This window comes from Acomys russatus, chromosome 14, assembly GCF_903995435.1.
Source record: "Acomys russatus chromosome 14, mAcoRus1.1, whole genome shotgun sequence".
NCBI lineage: Eukaryota > Metazoa > Chordata > Mammalia > Rodentia > Muridae > Acomys > Acomys russatus.
The window spans coordinates 86,611-107,559 of NC_067150.1; the positions used below are offsets into that span (position 1 = coordinate 86,611).

The 20,949-nt window shown below is 36.8% G+C and overlaps 1 protein-coding gene across 1 annotated transcript in view; it reads left to right on the forward strand.

The window, feature by feature from the left end:
• Positions 1–20,949, forward strand: part of Alkbh8 (alkB homolog 8, tRNA methyltransferase) — a 58,227-nt gene that overhangs the window by 28,626 nt on the left and 8,652 nt on the right. The window contains exons 7-9 of the mRNA XM_051155866.1: positions 14–120; positions 13,942–14,093; positions 15,829–16,085. Coding sequence (XP_051011823.1) covers positions 14–120; positions 13,942–14,093; positions 15,829–16,085 — 516 coding nt within the window. The remainder of the gene's footprint in view (positions 1–13; positions 121–13,941; positions 14,094–15,828; positions 16,086–20,949) is intronic.

The following is a 20,949-nucleotide window of genomic DNA, read 5'->3' on the forward strand; positions in this document are numbered from 1 at the left end:
TCTTTGCTCTAAGATTGTTATGGATTTTAAGCATCCAGACGGTGTCACAGTACAAGTTATGTTACCTCGTCGGAGTTTGCTGGTGATGACAGGAGAATCTAGATACCTTTGGACTCATGGGTATGTATTTATATGACCTTGGTGACTAATGGGACACTTTCTGCTTGGTGAAACTTCTCCTTCTTCTTCATCTGACTGTCTGAGCTGCTGAAGCCATTTCCTGTGCCTGCACATCAAATCATTTGGGAACAAACCTCCTAGGATGTATGCAGAGTTTTATTTTGTTTGTTTGTTTTCTATGCACTGTCTTTTTATTTTGAAAAGATTTCAAATTTAAAGAAAAATTGTAAACATAAAAGGGCAGACTTGCTTCGCTTTTCATGTGTAGGTCTTACTTGTGAACACTTTGCTGCATCTTTTACTTTTTCTCACATGTTATCATCATTACTTTTACTTAAGCCTTTGACTATAATTTATAGCATTACAATTCTATTTGGCGGTCATGCATATTAAATGTTTTGAGGATAGAACATAGTACTGGTAGAATTTATGTGTGGCAGAGAAATATATATGTGTGTGGGTGTAAAATAATTAAAATGTTGATGAATTTTCTATGTATTCTGTTATACTTATAAAATTTAGCTGACACATTTAAAATATCCAAGAAAATTGTCATGTTTTTGTATTGGTAACCTGTCCTAAGTTATTTATTTATCTTTTTATTTGTTTTTTGAAAATAGATTCTTCATTCATATGGTACATTATGGCCACAGTTTTCCCTCCTTCTACTCCTCCCTGCTCCCTCCCACCTCCACTGTCCTCCAGATCCACTCCCCTTCTGTTTCTTATTTAGAATGGAGCAGACATTCAAGAGACTGCAGCCAAATAGGACAAAACAAGATACAATAAGACAAGGCAAAAGTACTCATATTGAGGTTGTACAAGGCAACCCTATAATAGGAAAAGAGTCTCAAGAGTAGGCAAAAGCATCAGAGATACACCTGCTCCTACTGTGAGAAGTCCCATTAAAAACACCAGGCTCACACCCATTACATATATGCATAGGACCTGGTGTGGACCCATCTAGGCCCTGTGTTTGCCATTTCAGTGTCTGTAAGCCCACATGAGCCCTACTTAGTTGATTCAATGAGCCATGTTCTCCTGGTTTTCTCAGTCCCTGCTTACTCCTAAAATTTTTTCTCACTCACTTATGCTTCCTTGGGCTTCTGAGAACTCCAAGGAGAGGGAGTAATACTCTATTGTATAAATGTGCCACACTTTTTAAAAAATCCATTCTTTGATAGAGGGACATCCAGGTTGTTCCCAGTTTTCTGGCTATTATGAATTATGCCACACTGAACATAATTGAGCAAGAGTCCTCGTGGTAGGATGAAGTGTTCTTTGGGTATATGCCCAAATGTGATATAGCTGGTCTTGAGGTAGATTCTCAATTTTTTAAGGAATCACAATATCGATTTCCATAATAGCTGTAAAACTTTGAATTTTCCCTAGCAATGGAGCTTGCTCGACATCCTCACCAATATGAGCTGTTACATGTGTTATTGATCTTAGCCATACTGCCAGGTGTAAGATAGAATGTCAGAAGTCATTTTGATTTGCATTTTCTAATGGTTAAGGATATTGAACATTTCTTTGTTTTTCAGTCATTTGAGATCCCTCTTTTGAGAATTCTCTGTTTAAATCTTTATCCATTTCTTAATTGGATTATTTGGGGTTTTGATATCTAATTTCTTGAGTTCTTAACATATTTTGGATATTAGACCTCTCTCTGATGTGGAGGTGGTAAATATCTGTTCCCATTCTGTAGACGACTGCTTTGTCCAAATGACAATGCCCTTAGCCTTACAGAAGCTTTTTAGTTTCATGAGGGCCAATTCGTCAATTGTTGATCTTACTGACTATACTATTGGTGTTCTGTTAAGAAAGTTCTCTCCTATGCCAGTGCATTGAAGGCTGTTCCTCACTTCCTCTTTTGTCCAGTACAATGTGTCTGGTTTTATTTTGAGGTCTTTGTTCTTCTTGGATTTGAGTCTTGGCCAAGGTGATACATATGAATGTCCTTTCATTCTTGTACAGAAAGATATCCAGTCAAAAGGCATCATTTGTTGAAAATGCTTTCTTTTTTCCAGTTCCAAGTTTTGGCTTCTTTTAAAAATTCAGATGTCCATAGGTCTGTAATTTATATCTGGGAATTCAGTTTAATTCCATTGATCAACATAATTGTTTTTATGCCAATACCATATAGGTTTTATTGCTTTAGCTCTCTAGTACAACTTGAAATCAGGAATGCTGATACCTCTACCAGTTCTTTTATTGTTCAGTATTGGTTTTAGCTATCCTGGGATTTTTGTTTTTCCATATAAAATTGAGTTTTGTGTTTTCAATTTCTATAAAGAATTGTGTTGGAATTTTAATGGGAATTGCATTGAATCTGTAGAATGGGCATTTTTACTATGTTAATCCTACTGATCCATGAGCCTGGGAGATCTTTCCATACTCTTGTATCATCTTTAATTTTTTTCTTCAAAGACTGTTGAAGTATTTATCATACAAGTCTTTTATTTGCTTGGTTAGCATTACTACAACATATGTTATATTGTTCGTGGGCTATTGTGAAGTGTATTGTTTCCCTGTTTTCTTTCTCAGTCCACTTGTGGTTTGTATATAGGGGGCTACTGAATTTTTTTTTTTTTTTTAGTTAGTCTTGTGTCAACCATATTGTTGAATATGTTTATCAATTATAGGAGTTCCCTGGAAGAATTTTTTTGGTCCTTATGTAAAATTAATATACTTTGACCTTTTCCTTTCCAATTTGTATTCATTTGATCTTTTTCATGTGTCTTTTGCCCTAGATAAAACTCTTAAGTATTGTACTGAATAGCTGTGGAAAGAATAGACAGGTCACCTTGTCTTGTTCCTGACTTTAGTGGAATCCCTTTCAGTTTCTCTCCATATACTTTGATGTTGGTTATAGGTTTGCTATAAATTGACTTTATTATTTTTAGGTATGTCCCTTGTATCCCTAATGTTATCAAGAGGTGTTGGATTTAGTTGAAGTTTTCTTGGGGGGGATCCAATGAGATGATCATGTGGGTTGCTTGTTTGTTTTCTTTTCAATTTATTTATATGGTAATTAGTATCTTGATGTTGAGGTGTGTTTCTTGTATGCAGAAGGAAGGATTCTATTTTTACATCCATTTTTGTTATTCTTTGTCTTTTTATTGGGCAATTAAGATCATTGCTAGTGAGAGAAATATATGATGAGTGATTGTTAATTCCTGTTATTTTATTGTTGTTTAATTATTCTTGGTGATAGTGATGAGTGTGTGTGTGTGTGTGTGTGTGTGTGTGTGTGTGTGTGTGTTTCCTTTAGTTTTTCTGGTATAAGATTACTTGCTCCATTTTCATGGCTGTAGTTAAACATTTTGCTATAGATTTTTTCTTTTAACACCTATAAAGCTGGCTTTATAGATAGATATTGTTTAAATTGGCTTCATCATGGAATATCTATCTTATTTTCTCCATTTATGGTGAGTAAAAGTTTTTTTAAGTTTTTTTTTTATTTTATTAATTTATTCATATTACATCTCAATGGTTATCCTATCCCTTGTATCCTCCCTCCCTCCCATTTTCCCCTTACTCCCCTCCCCTATGACTGTTCCTTAGAGGGACTTCCTCCCCCTTTATATGCTCATAGGGTATCAAGTCTCTTCTTGGTAGCCTGCTATCTTTCCTCTGAGTGCCACCAGGTCTCCCCTTCCAGGGGACGTGGTCAAATATGAGGCACCAGAGTTCATGAGAAAGTCATACCCCACTCTCCACTCAACTGTGGAGAATGTCCTGTCCATTGGCCAGATCTGGGTGGGGGTTTGTAGTTTACCACCTGTATTGTCCTTGGCTGGTGCCATAGTTTGAGCAGGACCTCTGGGCCCAAATCTGCCTATCATAATGTTCTTCTTGTAGGTTTCTAGGACCCTCTGGATCCTTCTATTTTGCCATTCTCCCATGCTTCTCTCATCTAGAGTCCCAATAGGATGTCCTCCCCTCTGTCCCAGTTTCCTGGTAAGTGAAGACTTTGATGGGACATGCCCCTTGGGCTAGTATGCAGATATAAGTGAGTATATACCATTTGACTCTTTCTGCTTCTGGGTTAACTCACTCATTATGATAATTTCTAGTTCAATCCATTTGTCCACAAATTTCAGGAATTCCTTGTTTTTAATAGCTGAGTAGTATTCCATAGTGTATATGTACCACAGTTTCTTTATCCATTCTTCTACTGAGGGACACTTAGGCTGTTTCCATGTTCTGGCTACTATGAATAAGGCTGCTATGAACATGGTTGAGCAAATTTTCTTGTTGTGTGCTGGAGCATCTTCTGGGTATATTCCAAGGAGTGAAATAGCTGGGTCTTGAGGAAGCCCTATTCCCATTTTTCTGAGATAGCACCAGATAGATTTCCAAAGTGGCTGTACTAGTTTGCATTCCCACCAGCAATGAAGGAGTGTTCCTCTCTCTCCACATCATCGTGAGCATGTGGTGTCGCTTGAATTTTTGATCTTAGCCGTTCTGATGGGTGTAAGATAGAATCTCAGAGTTGTTTTGATTTGCATTTCCCTGATGACTAAGAGTGAAAATTTTTGCTAGGTATAGTAATCTGGGCTGACATCTGTGGTCTCTTGAAGTCTGTAACACGTCTGTTCAAGCCTCTCTGGCTTTCACTGTTAATTGAGGAGTCAAGTTAATTCTAATAGATCTGGTTTCTTATGTTACATGGACTTTTTCCTTTGCAGGTTTGTTCTATGTATTTAGTTTTTTGATTATTATATGGCATGGTGACCTTCCTTTCCGGTTCTATCTATTCAGTGTTCTGTATGTGTCCTGTATCTCTTTAGGTATCTTCTTTTAGTTAGAAAACTTTTCTTATAGTATTGTGTTGGAAATATTTTTCTGGGCCTTAAAACGTCTTTTTCTTCTTTATTCCTATTCTTAGATTTGGTCTTTCCATAATGTCATAGATTTCCTGCATGTTTTGTGTTGGGAGTTTTGTTAATTTAACATTTTATTTGACTGATGTATCTATTACTTCTATCGTATCTTCAGTTTATGAGATTCTCTCTTATCTCTTGTACTATATTGGTGAGACTTGCCTCTGAAGTTTCTGTTTGCATTCCTAAATTTTTGATTTCCCGAATTCTCTCAGGTTGTAATTTATTTATTGTTTTTATTTCCATTTTCAGATCTTGAAAAGTATTATTTGTTTCCTTAAACTGTTTATATTTCTTTTGCCTTTCTTTAAGGGATTTATTCATTTTCTCCAGTTGTTTGTGTTTTTCTGGCTTTCTTTGAAGTATTTATTCCTTTTCTCTTTAAGGACCTCTATCATATTCATGTAATTGTGGTCTTTGTCTTGTGCTTCAACTGTGTTGGTATATTTATGACCTGCTGTGGTAGGATAGCTGGGCTCTGGGGAAGACATATTGCCTTCACTGCTGATTGTGTTCTTATATTGGTACCTCGGCATCTTGATTTGGGGTGATTATAGGTCTAGGTTTGTTTTTGTAGAGTTGATGTTTTTTCCTTGGTTTCTGTTTCCTCTCTGGATTTTCAGAGAATGTGTTGGCTGATTTGCCTCTTTTTCTGGCCTGCTAGAGTGGTGTGTTCGTAGAGAATGCTTGTAGTAGGCCAGGGGGAGATGGTCTGTTTCGCTGCTAGAGGTGACCCGGAGGATTGGGTCTAGGTGAACAGAGATAGGTGAGAAGTGCCACTGGCAGTCTTCCTGCTCATCTGGCAGGTAGAACCTGTGATTGAGCAAGGGATGTCTACCCGAGTAAGGGGTTAGCACAGTTTTGAGATGAGTGCGGAGCCCAGGGGGGAATTTTTGAGTGAAGAATTATTCTTTTTATATTATTTAATACAGCAAATTATTAAAGTAGTAGTTTTCTTTAACCAGCTAGTTCCCCAATGACAGACATAGAGAGACTATGATTTAATTTTAAGCTGTAAGCACTATGCTGGGCAGAATCTGAACTACTCTAAGCCTAGTACCTTTTAAACCCACCCAAACACCAATAATATGCCAATCTGATGATTCCAGAGCAGCTTCTACTCCATCAGTCTATTCCTCCAGCACATGCTCAGCTATCTTCTCAGCATTTATGAACACACTTCTCTTCTGTGTCTCCTGGTGAACAAAGCTTTTTTCCTTGTCTTCCCAGAATTCCTTTCTCCCTGTCAGCAAGTCACACCTACTTCTTGCCCTGCTGCCCAGCTGATTGTTCAAACACCTGTTTGTTGACGACTGCTACATCCACAGGAGACATTCCTCCACAATTCCTCCTGTTAGTCTAATAAAAGGCACCCTTTTACATAAACATCTATGTTATGATACATGGATACAACAACAAGAAGAACCACAAACAATCAGGAAAACCATACACAAAAGTCACATTCTTAGTGTTTTGCTTATTTATATTTGACAATTGTTACATGATTAATAATATTTCATATTGAATTATTATTTAAGGAAATCAGAAGTTATTCCTTAACCAGCTTTAGACCCAAATAACCACACAGAGAGAACAGGATCTATTTAATTAGCCTATAGTACAATGCTGTGCAATAATTACTCTATCCTAAATCTCCATGTTTATATACTTACCTCCCATTCTGAATTCCCACTTTATACTTACATTTAAATCATCTCCTAGGCCTAGTTCATTTCTCCTGATGTTTCCCTGTCTTCTTGTGACTCCATCCTCTCCCTCCTTTTCTTTCTCCTCCCCTCCCTGGATCAGGATGTCCCACCCTATTCTCTGTTACTGTTCAGCATTGGCTAGTTTGTTTTATTGGCAACATGAGAACAAAACGTGACAGGTTTACACAAACTTGAAACTGGAGATAATTAGAAAAATCATCACAATGCAATGTCTGGGTTGATCAAGATGGTGGGGTAGAGAAACCAGCATTTGAATGAACAAGGGTAAACTGTACATAGTACACAAGAACATTATGCCAACAGGCAATCTTGAAAAAAAAAATCACCTTTCCTTTCTTGTGAGTCTGAAATTCTGAAGATAAATCAATCTCTCTCATATCTTATATCTATCAACCTAAAACCATCTATTTAGATCTAAAAACATCTTCTTAACTCCTAAGGAATGAAGCATAATTGCAAAACAATAACTGTCTGGTCTTCAACCCCATCAGAAACTTGAGAAAGTATAAAATCAATTACCTAAGTAAGCAGGGTGTGCAGGCTAGCAGCTTCAAGAAAAAAAATACATAGTTTACTGCCTGGACAGCCATCCAAAAACTCTATAATGTTGCAACATCATCTTCAGCCTTCTGGCCTATTATATCTGATAGACATATTTTTGAAGCAGAGACTATTAAGGACTTGCTTGCCTTGTCTTGGCAGAGATTGGCAGTCAACTCAGCCTGCATCCGTGCTTGCCAGTCTTGTGCAGAATTCTGTCTGTGGTAGAAATGAGAACATTTCTTTGCTAGGTGGCTTGTATGCCATATTTGAAGACATTGTCATATGGAGATTCTTGGATGCTCATTATCTTCTTTGAGGTTGGCTGGGGATGCTTCAAGGAGCTGATATGTAATATAGTAAAAAAAAAATCTTTAAGTGCATTTTTCTGTAGATCTCTGAGGTTTGGGGGCTTTTTCTTTTCTTTTCTTTTCTTTTTACAGAGTTTCTCTGTGTAGCTTTGGCTGTCCTGTACTCATTTTGTAGACCCGGCTGATGTCAAACTCACAGCAGTCAACCTGCCTCTGCCTCCCAAGTGATGGGATTACAGGTGTGTACCACTATGCCTGATCTCTGAGATTTTTGAAGATCACCTATTTATTTATTTTTATATGATCTGTTAAACCTAGGATGTATATTTCTATGAGAAATATATGCCAGACTAGTATCTGAGATGACCATGAGTTGATCAACTAATAATTAACTTGAATTATTTAATTATCCTAACAGGTTGTAATAGCTGCATTAAAAGTACTGGAAGTACACCTTGTACTTCCATGAGTTGTATGGGTATAGTACCTCATACCAAAGGAATATATGAATATATGTCTGTTTGTTTGTAACAAAGTAACCTTGAACTTGTATCAATATATCCAAATTTATGCCAACATATTAAAATAACTTTATTTAAATATAACAGTATTTCTAAGTTGAAGAGTAGATACAATAATCCACATTTTGTTTTATTATTCCTTTAAGATATTTCTATAGTCCCCTTTCTTCCTTTCAACCCCTTTCTCCTTACCTAAGAAGAAATATAGAAAACAGAAAAAGAAAAAAAAAAAAAAAAAAGAAATTCCCTGAGGCTAACTTCATTTTCTTTCTGAATAAGACCATTAGTAGCTTTTCCCAATCCCCTTAAAACAACAAGCTCTATTACTCAGGAAAACAAGCTAAATCGAGCAGCCCAACCTCAGTGAAAATTGGACATTGTTTTCTCAAGGGTGCTTCCTGCTGCTTTTGGGACATAAGATATCTTTTGGGGGACCCAAATAAATTTGGGGAAAAAAGGCTAACCAAGATAGCAATAATGTTTGTGGTCTTGTCACTAAATATTGAGAAATCCCAGGTTTAATAGAAGTCCTGTTTGGAGCAGGGTGAAATACTGGACCACTCGAGATCAGCAGCTTTCTTCAGAGTTGACCTGGAAGCAGGCTCTGATGAGGAACAGCAAACAAAGCAGTTGAGGCTGGAAAATGCACGATGCTGGAGCAGATGTGCCAGCATCTCAGCTTCATGGCAGATAAATCCTGTCAGGTCTGAGCCAGTATCAGTGTCTGGTCTTTTGTCCTGAAAACATAATTGTCACAAGCGTTGTACAGTCCTAAATTTATAAATGTATGAGATGTGCGGGATGTACAGATCAATTAAGGATGGTTCTCTGCTCTTAGTATGAGTAGAAAAAAAGACATCTGTAAATCTTCATTCATTCCATATGAAGGATTGCATGTATTAATAACTTATGGGGATTCTGAAGCCAACAAGAAATTTTGGCTGTGCATAGGCATCTATGTCTCAGCCAGTCTCAAAGCTATTCCCATATCAGAACCACTAATGTACTTTACCTGCTTGTTCTGCAGCTTGAAGTCATATATGTTTAGGCAGTTACAATTTAGTAATCTCTTTTTTCTTATTACCTGGGTCTGTTTTATTTTGACCTCTCTCAAAGGGGATGTGTGTTGCCATTATCATTGTGCATACAGTTATTATGTTGAAATCAAATTAAAGTTGTATAGATCACATTTAAAGAGACAAAAAGAGACAAAGTGGTTGCCATGAGCAATAGAAATGACATGTTTTTAATAAACTTTATATAACATCCTTTTTAATTTTAGAGTTTAAGCATACCCTAGGCATATTATAGCTTAGTTTTTAAATTTGTTATATCTATTTTTGTCCCACCCCTTTTCTCCACATGGGATGGATGGTTCCACCTTTTAAACATATGAATTGTAGCCTTTGAGTTTCTGGGAGCCAACTAGGCCAGCTTGTACTTGACCACCTGTATAGTCCCCTGTGTCTCTTTGCATCAGGTGTGACCACCACCTTTCCTCCATGATAATGTATCACGTTTAAAGGGGTAATTGGGCTTCCAGAGCAGTGTGACACCTCAACTCAATCAGAATTCGAAAGCTTTTCAATGTGAGAGTAACGAAGCTTGCAATCTTGTCTTCCCGCTCAACTTTGGATCCTTACATTGACCCACAGAACATACCTCTTAAGCCAGATTGCCTTTGACACCAGTTTTCCCGTGGGAGCCACACTTTCAAGGAGATTTCCTGTCCTTTTTAAAGCAAAGTGACATCATTTCTCCTCACATAAACCTAAGATTGATGTGTATCCATCTTTTAGATCAGTAATGATATATCCTCTATTATTAAGTAAAAGGGAACTTATATAGTAACTTTGAGGAAAATTTTATCATTTTGAATACTAGACTATCTTGGTAAGCAGCTTATCAGCAGGGAGTTCCTGCCCAGAAAAACTTAAACTGACTACCCTTTTTCTGTAGGAGGGGGCTGAAAAAAGCAGGTTATCTTATCAGCAAGGGTTCCTACCCTGACTCTGTTGTATAAATCAGTCTGATCCAGAACTCAAGAGATCTTCCTCTCAATACCATATCATTGTAACTCAAAACCTGCAAACAAAAAAAATCAAGCAAAGAAACAATAAAACCTAAGTTTTGGGCCAGTTGTACCAATTAAGGCACCAACAGGCAAAGCCCTGTTCATCATTTATTTCTTTTTATTTATTTATTTTTTAATTCCTTTTTATTTTTTACATATACGTTTATATTATTCCACACATATACAATAAATTACCTATAGAAGGAAGGATATTTTGGGGGAGGAAGTTTAGTTGTTAAAATGTATAGGTGGACCCTTTCCAGAAATAGCTGTCAAGCACCTTGTAGCTAGAGAGCCTTGAATTCCAGCTGCTATCAACTTTCCCTTCTACTTGGTCTTCTTGATTTCTCTCTTCTGGTGTGTATATGCAAGATCTTCATGGGATATTCTCCTGTCATATATGATTTTTATCAGTTTTGATGCAACTCATAATTTCTATTTTCTTATATGAACATACATAAAACCTATACCCCAGCATAACACATTTCCTGTTCTCCATTCTGAGGTCAAGGTATCCTTGAAATAGACAGGTTGATCTAATTCAGCAGAGTTTTCTATAATCCAATAATTCTCATCAGCCATTGTTTTTTGTTCATTAGCATTCAAGAAATTTAATGTCCACCACCAGTACAGGCTTTAAGATCAACAATTAATAAATAGGACCTTATGAAACTGAAAAGCTTCTGTAAGGCAAATCACACTGTCAACAGAATAAAATGACACCCTACAAACTGAGAAAACATTTTCACCAGCCCTACATTTGACAAAGGGCTAATATCCAAAATATAGAGAGAATTCAAGAAATTAAACACCACCAAACCAAATAACCCAATTGAAAAATGGGGTACAGAACTAAACAGAGAATTATCAACAGAGGAATACCAAATGGCTGAGAAACATTTAAAGAAATGCTTAACATCCTAGTTATTAGGGAAATGCAACTCAAAACAACTCTGAGGTTCCGTCTTATACCTATCCGAATGGCTAAGATCAAAAACTCAAGTGACAGCACATTCTGGCAAGGATGTGGAGAAAGAGGGATTCTCTTTGATTGCTGGTGGGAGTGCAAACTTGTACAACCATTTTGGAAATCAATCTAGCATTTTTCAGGAAATTGAGAATAATTCTACCTCAAGACCCAGCCATACCACTCCTGGGAATATACGCAAAGATGCTCTAACATACAACAAGGACATTTGCTCAACTATGTTCATAGCAGCCTTATTTGTAATAGCCTGAATTTGGAAACAGCCTGGATATCCCTTAACTGAAGAATGGACAAATAAACTGTGGTACATTTAGACAATTGAATACTAGTCAACTATTACAAATAAGGCAAATGGATGGAACTAGAGAAAAGATCATCCTGAGTGAGGTAACCAAGGCCCAGAAAGACACGCATGGTCTGTACTCACTCATAAGTGTAGTACAGGATAAGTACACTAAAACACAGAGACTGATGCACCAACCAAGGACTGTATATGATGTGAACCTATACCCTCTGCTCAGATGTAGTAGATAGACAGCACAGTCTCCTTGTGGGTCCCACATATAGGGAGGAGGGACTCCTTCTGACATGGACTCTAGACTTCCAACTTTGATCACTTCCCCCTGACAGGGTGGCCTTGCCAGGCCACAGAGGAAGAGGATACCCATAGTGCAGATGAGACATGTTAGGTGAGGAGGGCTCCTTATTCTGAGAACTAGGGGATGGAGGAAGAGGGGATTGGGAAGGGATGAAAAAGGGCAATACAATCAGGTGTAAAGAATTCAAACTGCAGGACAAACAGGTTACATATATTTCTAATCCCACTACATGGGAATAACTGAGACTGGCTGAGACATGAGTGTTTTAAGTACAGACAATTCTTGTTGGCTACAGAATCCCTGTGAATTATTATTAGAAGCCATTCTTCATATGGCATGAATGAAGATTTATGAATGTTTTCTTTTTGTTCATACAAAGAGCTGAGGATTAGACCTGACAGGATTCATTCCACTCAGCATAATGGATACTGACATCTTGCATCCTTCTTTTCCATCACCAAGTGCTTCAGTTTTTGCCAGATTTGGGGAGTATGATACAGCAAAGAAGTGAAGGCCAGGCGTAGGAGGATGGTGAGATCCACAGGAGGCGTATACTGGGAGTGGGAAGAGAAGCTGTAGCTAGTGTTCTATTGTAGCAGTTGGGGCAATCTTGAGAATTAGGTTTGAGAGTTTGAGTCATAAAAAAATAGATGGCTGGTTTTGATTTTTTTATGACCATTAACATATTTTCACTTTGAATGCAATCTAACCAATTTTTCAAATATTTTTGGAATTTTGAGAATAAACATTATTTTCTTTTTTCATTCAGACTCTTTGTGTTGTTACTCATTCTTAGCTTTTTTAGAATAATAGCACTTACAGTAACTGAGTTACTTTGCATATATTGTGAAAATATTTCAATTTATTCTTGGAAATGATATAGCGTCTCCTCAGATACCATTTTTCTTTGGGTCTTGTAGCACAGCACCTTGGCAAAGATCGCACCATGCAAGTGATCTCACACTAGAAATTCATTTGGTGGTGATGGTGGGGAGCAATGAGAGAGACAGAGATAGACAAACAGAGCAAGAGAAAAAGAGAGCAGGCCATAATGTCAGAGACCTTCTAAAGAGTACACATGTTACACTGGTAGGTGATGATTACGTAGCTACAGGAGCTGAGTAGCTGAAAAGTGTGCTGGCGTTAACAATTTTGATCACTTTCTTTATTGAAAATATATAGATGGTAACTGAAAGACTAAACTATCTGGTCTTCAAACCCATCAAAGTCTTGAGAAGGGATAAAACTTAGGTTAGGAGTTAAGATGTTTTTAGATCAGGAGAGATGTTTTAAGTTAATAGAGATGAGATATGATAGATATTAATCTCCATTCAGAAATTTAGACCCAACAAGATAGGAAAGATGTTTACTTCAAGTTTGCCAAATACAAATAGCCAAATCACTATGAATGTAACATTTATATAATTCCTGGTTGTCTCGTGTTCTTCCTGCTGTATGTAGTTTATTTTACTCATGTGCAATAATATTAATGTATATGTTAAAAAAGAAACATAATAAAAATATTTTTTTAAAAGAAAGAAACTATATAGATGTTAAGAGTACTTATTTCTGAAAGTTTGGATTATAAACCATGCTAATGTTTAAAGCTTATATAAGGATTGTAAATTCTTTGTAATATTTTTAAGAGAAAGAAAAATAAATATCAGCATTAGTTTTGAAGGTTGCCATTGACATTCATTACCTCCAAAATGACTGGTGTGTGTGTGTTTGTGTGTGTGTGTGTGTGTGTGTGTGTGTGTGTGTGTGTGTGTGTGTGTGTGTGTGCATGCCCTTGTGTGCTTCACAAAGAGATGAGGGAAAAGGTGGTAGATAGCCAGAGATGAAGAAGAGAGTGATAGAGAAAAACAAAACAAAACAAAACAGTATACCATTTATTGAAATGGTTATTAAGATCATTGGTGAAAGGGAGAGGTTGAAATAAGCATGCAGGCACAGGAAGTAAGCTTGATTTAAAACCTTTTGATATTTGTTCTGGAAAAAAAATAAAACAAAATCCCAACCTGCTATATGTACATTCTTTCCTAAGTACATTATAATTTGTAGAGTGTCATAAATTTGAAAAGATATGTTAATTCCATCATTTGTTGTCTTTCTTAAATATTGTGCTCTCTATAATGTCAAGTTAGTTACTGTATTTATTGTCTTCAGAATCACACCCAGAAAATTTGACACTGTCCAAGCATCTAAGCAGTTCAAAGGTGGAATAATCACCAGTGACATCGGAGACTTGACTTTGAGCAAGAGGGGAATGCGAACATCGTTTACATTTAGGAAAGTAAGGCGAACGCCCTGCAATTGTAGTAAGTCTCTAATTATGTCTGCACTGCAACAGAATTAACCTGGTGTGAAAATCCTTTAAGGCCATCAGTAATTAGGAGAGGTTGTTCTTAGCTTCTCAAGTGATAGCTCCTGGGTTCTACCTTGTCTTAGCCTTTCACAGCACTTCTCTGAGCTTCCTTCATTGGCATGTATGTTCTTGTAAGGCAGGGCCTATATTTTATCATTAAATTGCCTGAAATTCGATTTTTTTTTTAGCGTTGTTGAGTGCCAAGAAAGTGCTTTATTTTTTTAAAGTAACAGTTAAGAGTGTTGGGATTGTAGGGCAATAAAACATTACTTATGCAGAAATGGCTTTTGTTGGAAATGCTTGTCAGCTTTATACATTAAAAAAAAATACTAACAGGGAAGTTGGAAATGGCTGATTGTTTGTGTAGCTGACTCTATGGGAGTAAGTGGTGGTTTGTAATTTAGTTTGAAAACCTGGAAGGATATAAAAAGATCTGTACATCACAGGATGCTATCCTGACTTGTTTATATATGTGTGTCGTTCCCTGGATATATTTCTTGGACTCAACAGAAAATTCTTTAACTTTATAAATGATAATTTGTAATTGGAAGGAAACAGAGAATGCTTTTTATATCACAGCCTGTAGCAATAGCTATTATATTTATCTGTAATCTTAAAGAGCATTTTAAATTATCAATGTTTTATTTTAGGGTGGAAGAGATGGTTCAGCTGTAGCTCTTCCGGAGGAACTGAGTTTGCATCTTCTCAGTACCCACACTGTCAGACTTTTAGTTCAGCTCCAAGGGATCTGATACCCTCTGGCCCCCTCAGGCAGCCCCTTTCCACATGGCATATGCAAACAGACATATACCCAAACAAAAATAAAACAAATCTTAAAGAACAAAGCCTATTACATCTGAAGATGATAATCTTTTTTAAAAATTAAAATTGCTGCACTTGTGAGGCTGAAAAATGAGTTTTTCTTTCACTAACAAGGGTCAATGAACTCATAACTTTAAATTTAACGATGTTTAGTATTCAAAAAATTTCACACTACTTGAAGATTTGTAAGCTATAGAAAACTAAAGCTACTTAAAATTTTTGTTGGAAAGAAAAACTAGGCTTCTTATGCAAACATTTGTTTGTTGTGGGTGTTTATTAATTTTAAGTAAAATGCCGAACGCACTGGGCTTTAGTTTGTAGATTTCCCCCATTTTCTTCTTTGACAATTTCATGCATGTGTAGTGAAATTCAGTCCTTGTCACTCACCATTACCTTCTCCCTCTGTCTTGTCTTTTTCTCAAGAAACCTCCCACCCCTTACTTGTTTTGTTGGGTTTTTGTTTGTTTTCTTTTTGTTTATTTTTATAACCCACTGAGTTTAGTTAGAATTACTTGCTTTGAGCATGGGTGTAGAATATTTTCTGGAACATGGACAACTTATCAGTGGCTACATTGTTGAAGAAAATGACATCCCTTCCCCCAGCAACCTTCAACAATTCCTAGACCTTGTCCCATATCTGGATTTTATTTGCTACCCTAGTCTTTTGCATAAAAATTATTGAACAAATTAGGTCGTTTATTATTGATTGAGATGTGGTCTCACTCTAAGCCTGGGCAGCATGGAACTCACTGTGTAGTCCAGATTGCCCTCAAATTCATGTTGGTTCTGCTGTGCAGACTCTCAAGTGGTGGGGTTGTTGGTATGAACTGCCACACTTGAGTGCAGAGCTTCTTCTTCTCATATAGGTTACTCCTCAGTCTGTGACAGACAGAGGCAGGCCCCACCTCCCTCCCTCCCAGCGAGCAGTAAAGAAGCGTTGCAGCTAGAGCAAGAGCACGTCCATCATGTGTATGATGAGATTGCGAGGCACTTCAGCAGCACAAGGCACAGCCCATGGCCACGTATAGTAGAGTTCCTGAAAGCTTTGCCAAGTGGTTCCATAGTGGCAGATATTGGATGTGGAAATGGAAAGTACCTTGGGATCAACAAGGAATTATATATGGCAAGTACTTATGCTGTTCCTGTTCTTGCTCTCTCATTTTTATTAATGTAAAAAAAAAAAATGGGGAAGGGGTGTACTGTATTTAACATCATTTTCACTTTTCCCTCTCTCAATTCCAATTCTTCCCATGTTTCTCTCACTTCTCAAGTTTATGACCTCTTCTTTAACTGTTATTATTGCATAAATATTCATATATATGTATATATCATCACCTGCTGAGTCCATTTAGTGGTGGTGGTGGTGTGTGTGTGTGTGTGTGTGTGTGTGTGTGTGTGTGTGTGTGTGTTTAGAGCTGACAACTTGAGATTGGATGACTTCTTGGGGGAGGGAGCTTTTCCCTGAAGACTAGTTCTCCTTCTCACAACAGCTACTAACTGCCTATAGCTCTTCATGCAGTGGTGGACTTGTGAAATTTCTCCCATCCACATTAGCATGTCACCTAGTGTTGTTCAGGTCTTGTTTAGAGAGCCATATTGTTGAGATTCCATGTGTCAACAGACTATTTTGTGTATTGTATGGATGCTTTGCCTCTCAGTCAAAAAAAACTGTGGTCTGTGGAAAAGAGTAGAATAGGAAATGGGACATCTGGTGGCAGGAAGTATTCTGGGATAGAGGTAGTTGTGGCAGATTCATACAGGAAGATGTGAGGACAGATACATGGTACCTAAGCAGAGGTACCATGTGAGAAAATGTAGATTAGTATAGTATAATGGGTTATTTTAAGTTATGAGGTAGTCAGAGGAACACCTAGCTATATGACCTATGTATTTGTAAATATATTTTGAGCCTCATGCGTCATTATTCCAGGATCTTGGGGCCATAAGGAAAAACTACCACAGCATCCATGGGTGCTTCCTACCGTATACACTGTCACAAAGCAGATGTCCTGTTTCTCTGGCTCTTAAAATATTTTTGATCCTTTTATACAGTGTTTTGTTTTTCTTTTCCTCATGCATCTGTGTTATCTTTCTTCTCTTAGGATGTCACAATAAGGAAAACCTCTGTATACAATCCTTTCTAATCTATAGTTTATAGTCATAAAATATTTTATTTATGATTACATAACAAGGTAAAATCTAAAGATAGAAAAATTTGCAAAGAATATTATGCTTATATATACCTAGGGCAATAAGAAAAGAATTTGAGTTGTCTTGGAGTGATATCTTAGTAGATAAAATGCTTGTCAGAGAAACATGAGAACCTGAGTCCAATCCCCAAGTGCCCACATAAGACGCTGGGTATGGTGGCACATGCTTGCCTTCCCAGTGTTGGAGATGCAGTGATAGGATGGTGCCTGGGGCTCAGTGACCAACCAGCCTAGCTGATTCAGTGATCTCTAGGGATCCTTGAGAGATAATTGTCTCAACAAGATGGACAGCTCCTGAGGAATGACACTTGAAAGTAACCTGTGCCTTCATAGTCTAATGCACACATGTATATTTACCCACATGTGCACATACACAAAATATTTAAAAGAAAAATAGAATATGCATGGTTGTTAATGTTTAACCTGTTCTAACTTTCTGCAGTAGCCCAAATAATAGTAATATGCTGTGACAAAGAACCACTGCAAGGAGAACACAAAGATAGAAGCATCAAAACAGCTTCTTTTTGGAACAGATGAAGACTGATAGAAAGCCACATCTAGTCAAAATGCAAAGTAACTAATGATAAGCCAGCTAATACATCTTCAGCACAGCCAGCCACTACACCTGAGTAACAGACTTGATTCCTAGTGTTCATTCATCATAGTCAGAAAAACAAAGTATTGTCTCATAGATTAAAACCTTACCAATTTTACTGTCCTAGACATAGGGCTAAAGCCATTTCCAATCCTGCAATTGTCTGTTTTCATTTGTTATCATTCCATGAGTCACCTATTCTTCTTGCTGTGTGAAAAAAGTTCTTTGAATAATCAGCTCTGATATAAATATCCATGTTCTCACTGCTTTGTGATGACTAGAGCTTTTGTTTCTCAAGATTGGTGATAAAGAGAGGTAGTGATAAGAAGAAGGAGAGGGGAAGGGCAAGAGTAGAACAGATTGCACGAGTGAACGAATGAATGAGTTAGTCCAAGTAATAGAAATATCTTAGGTTGCTTGGATTCTTGGATTCCTTCTCCACACTTTACAGTGTGCGCCAAGACAAAAGAAAACACGACTTCTGAGGTTAAGGGAAGTAGAGTTGATACTAAGAGGCAGATGAAAAGTAATGTTCCATCTAGACACAACATAATAGTCATGTATTGTTATCATGTATATAGTTTAATTTTAGTTTGTAAAAAGCAGACTAACTCACATTGAAGATGTAGGTTTTTTAATGTGTCATAAAAAATTCCATCCTACGGTTCAAAGGAGGTTAATCAAATGAGACTTGAAGACACATTCCTATAATCTCAGTTCTTGAGGGGTACTTGGTCTACCTAAAAAACAAACAAACAAACAAACAAAACAAAACAAAAACCAAAAAAACTGAGAAAACAAAACAAAGTGTTTGACAGAGCCCTATTATATAAACTTGGCTTTCCTGAAACTTTCAATGTAGATCAGGCTGGCTTCGGAATCATAGAAAGCTGTCTCCCTCTGTCCCAAGTGCTAGGATTAAAGGCACATGCTTGCAAGGTGTTAACTTCTTAAAAACTTATTCAAAAATGTTTCTTAGTAGACTGTGCTTTCTGACAAAAAGAAAGAGACTTCTAAATCCACAAAATTCGAACCAGTGATATTGCAGACTCGTTATAATCAATGAGTTGAAAGCTATAAATAAATACAAGGTCTATAAACACCCGAGGCCAGAAGAGCTATTGCTGATTTCTATCAAATTTCCAAGAAAGAGCTCATACTAATTCTTTGTAATTTGTCCTACAAAATAGAAAATGAAGGAACACAACCAAATCTATTCACTAAGCAAGGGTTATACTGATCTAAATCCATATAAAGACACAACAAAAAGAGAAAACTACAGTCCATTTTTTAGATGAACACTGCTGCACATATCACAATATTCAACCTCAAATTATGCCACACTGAAGTAAGGTTTCTCTGAACTTTATATATTGCCAGTTTGATTTCTCTGCAATGGAATTTAAAAAAAAAGATTTATTATTTTAAACTATTGTGTATATGCATGTGTGCATGTACTTGTGCACATGAGTGTGTATATGCATGTATGAATGTAGATTTGTGTATATGAGTGCACTGCTCATGGAGGCCAGCAGAGGCTATTGGATCCCAAGGAGCCAGAGTTAGAGGTGGTTGTGAGCCATACAATAAAGGTGGTATGAACTGAGCTTGTATCCTCCATAAGAACAGTCTGTGCTCCTAACCACTGAATCAACACTCTCACTCTCTCTCTCTCTCTCTCTCTCTCTCTCTCTCTCTCTCTCTCTCTCTCTCTCTCTCTCTCTCTGTGTGTGTGTGTGTGTGTGTTCTTGTTTTCAAAATATTTGCTTATTTTATGTATATGAGTGCTTTGCCTAGTTTTTATGTACATGCATCACATACAAGCATGTTACCAGATGCAAGCAATAGGCTCTGGATCCTCAGAAACTGGAGTTATATAACAAATAATTAGCCACAATGTATGAGTGTTCAGGAATCAAACTAACCTCTTCTGTAAGAATAGTGAGTACTTTTAACTCCTGAGCCATCTCTCCAGCCCAAATATTGTGTATTTTTAAGAAAAACAAAGTCCCTATTCAGATATTCACCTACCTGTTTTTCTTTTACCCTAGTAAGCCAGTTTATTATGAGTATATTCACTTACTGTTTTCCCCCATAAACATTTTTACCATAGTTTATGTAATTTGATAGTGCATATCACTTATCTTCATTTTTATATTAATTGTCTCTTAAAATTTCTGGATTTTAGAATATATTAGGTGACATATATGTATATATGGCTGTTTTCAGTTTAGCACTGCTATAAGTAACTCTGGAGGGCTGGAGAGTTAGCACAGTGCATTAGTATGTGTGAGTTCTGGGTTCTGGTTTCAACTCTACTGTGCACTTAGAATTTTGTTACGTTAGATTTCATATTGAGTATATATGATACAATTAAAAACATAAAAATGCCTTATTATATATAAGCATGTATATTGAAAGACATTTTGACAAGAAAGAAAAATATGCATTTGGGGGATGAGGAAGATAAGGTTTTTAAATCCTTGGTTTATTCTAGGCATTAGTACTAACTTTCTTTGTCATGAAATTTCATCATCTCCAATATTGAAATATAACTAACTCAAAATATTTTATAAAGAATCTGCCTAGGTGAATTTAAAACAGGTAAATGGCTCTTAGCCTGGTTAGCTTTTTCTAAAATTTGTGTTACTTTAAAAAAAATAGTTATTTTGTTTATATATTGTACACATTGGTATTTTGTCTGCATATGTCTGTGTGAGGGTGTCAGATCCCCTGAAACAGGAGTTGCTTTGAGCTACCATGTGGCTGCTGCGAATTGAATCCCAGTCTTCTGAAGAGCAGTCACTTCTCTTAACCTCTGACCCATCTCTCCAGTCCCCTTGTCTTACTTTTTAAAATATTTTAGAAGCATGATTATTAAGCTAGTGTTGTGAACATTTTTATCATGGTAACAAAAGATAGCATGACTATTGCTTTTTAAATGGTAGTGCCAGTTTACACTGTCAACAACAGTATGTAAGGAGAGTTTTATCACACTGCCATTACTGTGGGGTATTTTGACTAAAAAGATTTGGAAATTCTGCTCAGTGCAGGTCCCTCTCTACTCTGAAGGGTGTGCTTACTTTCTGGTTTTCTTCTTGCTTGCTAAGGTAAGTATCGATCAGTTTCTTGCACTAAAAGCTATATATTTGATAGTTCAATAGTAGAAAATGGAGCTTTAT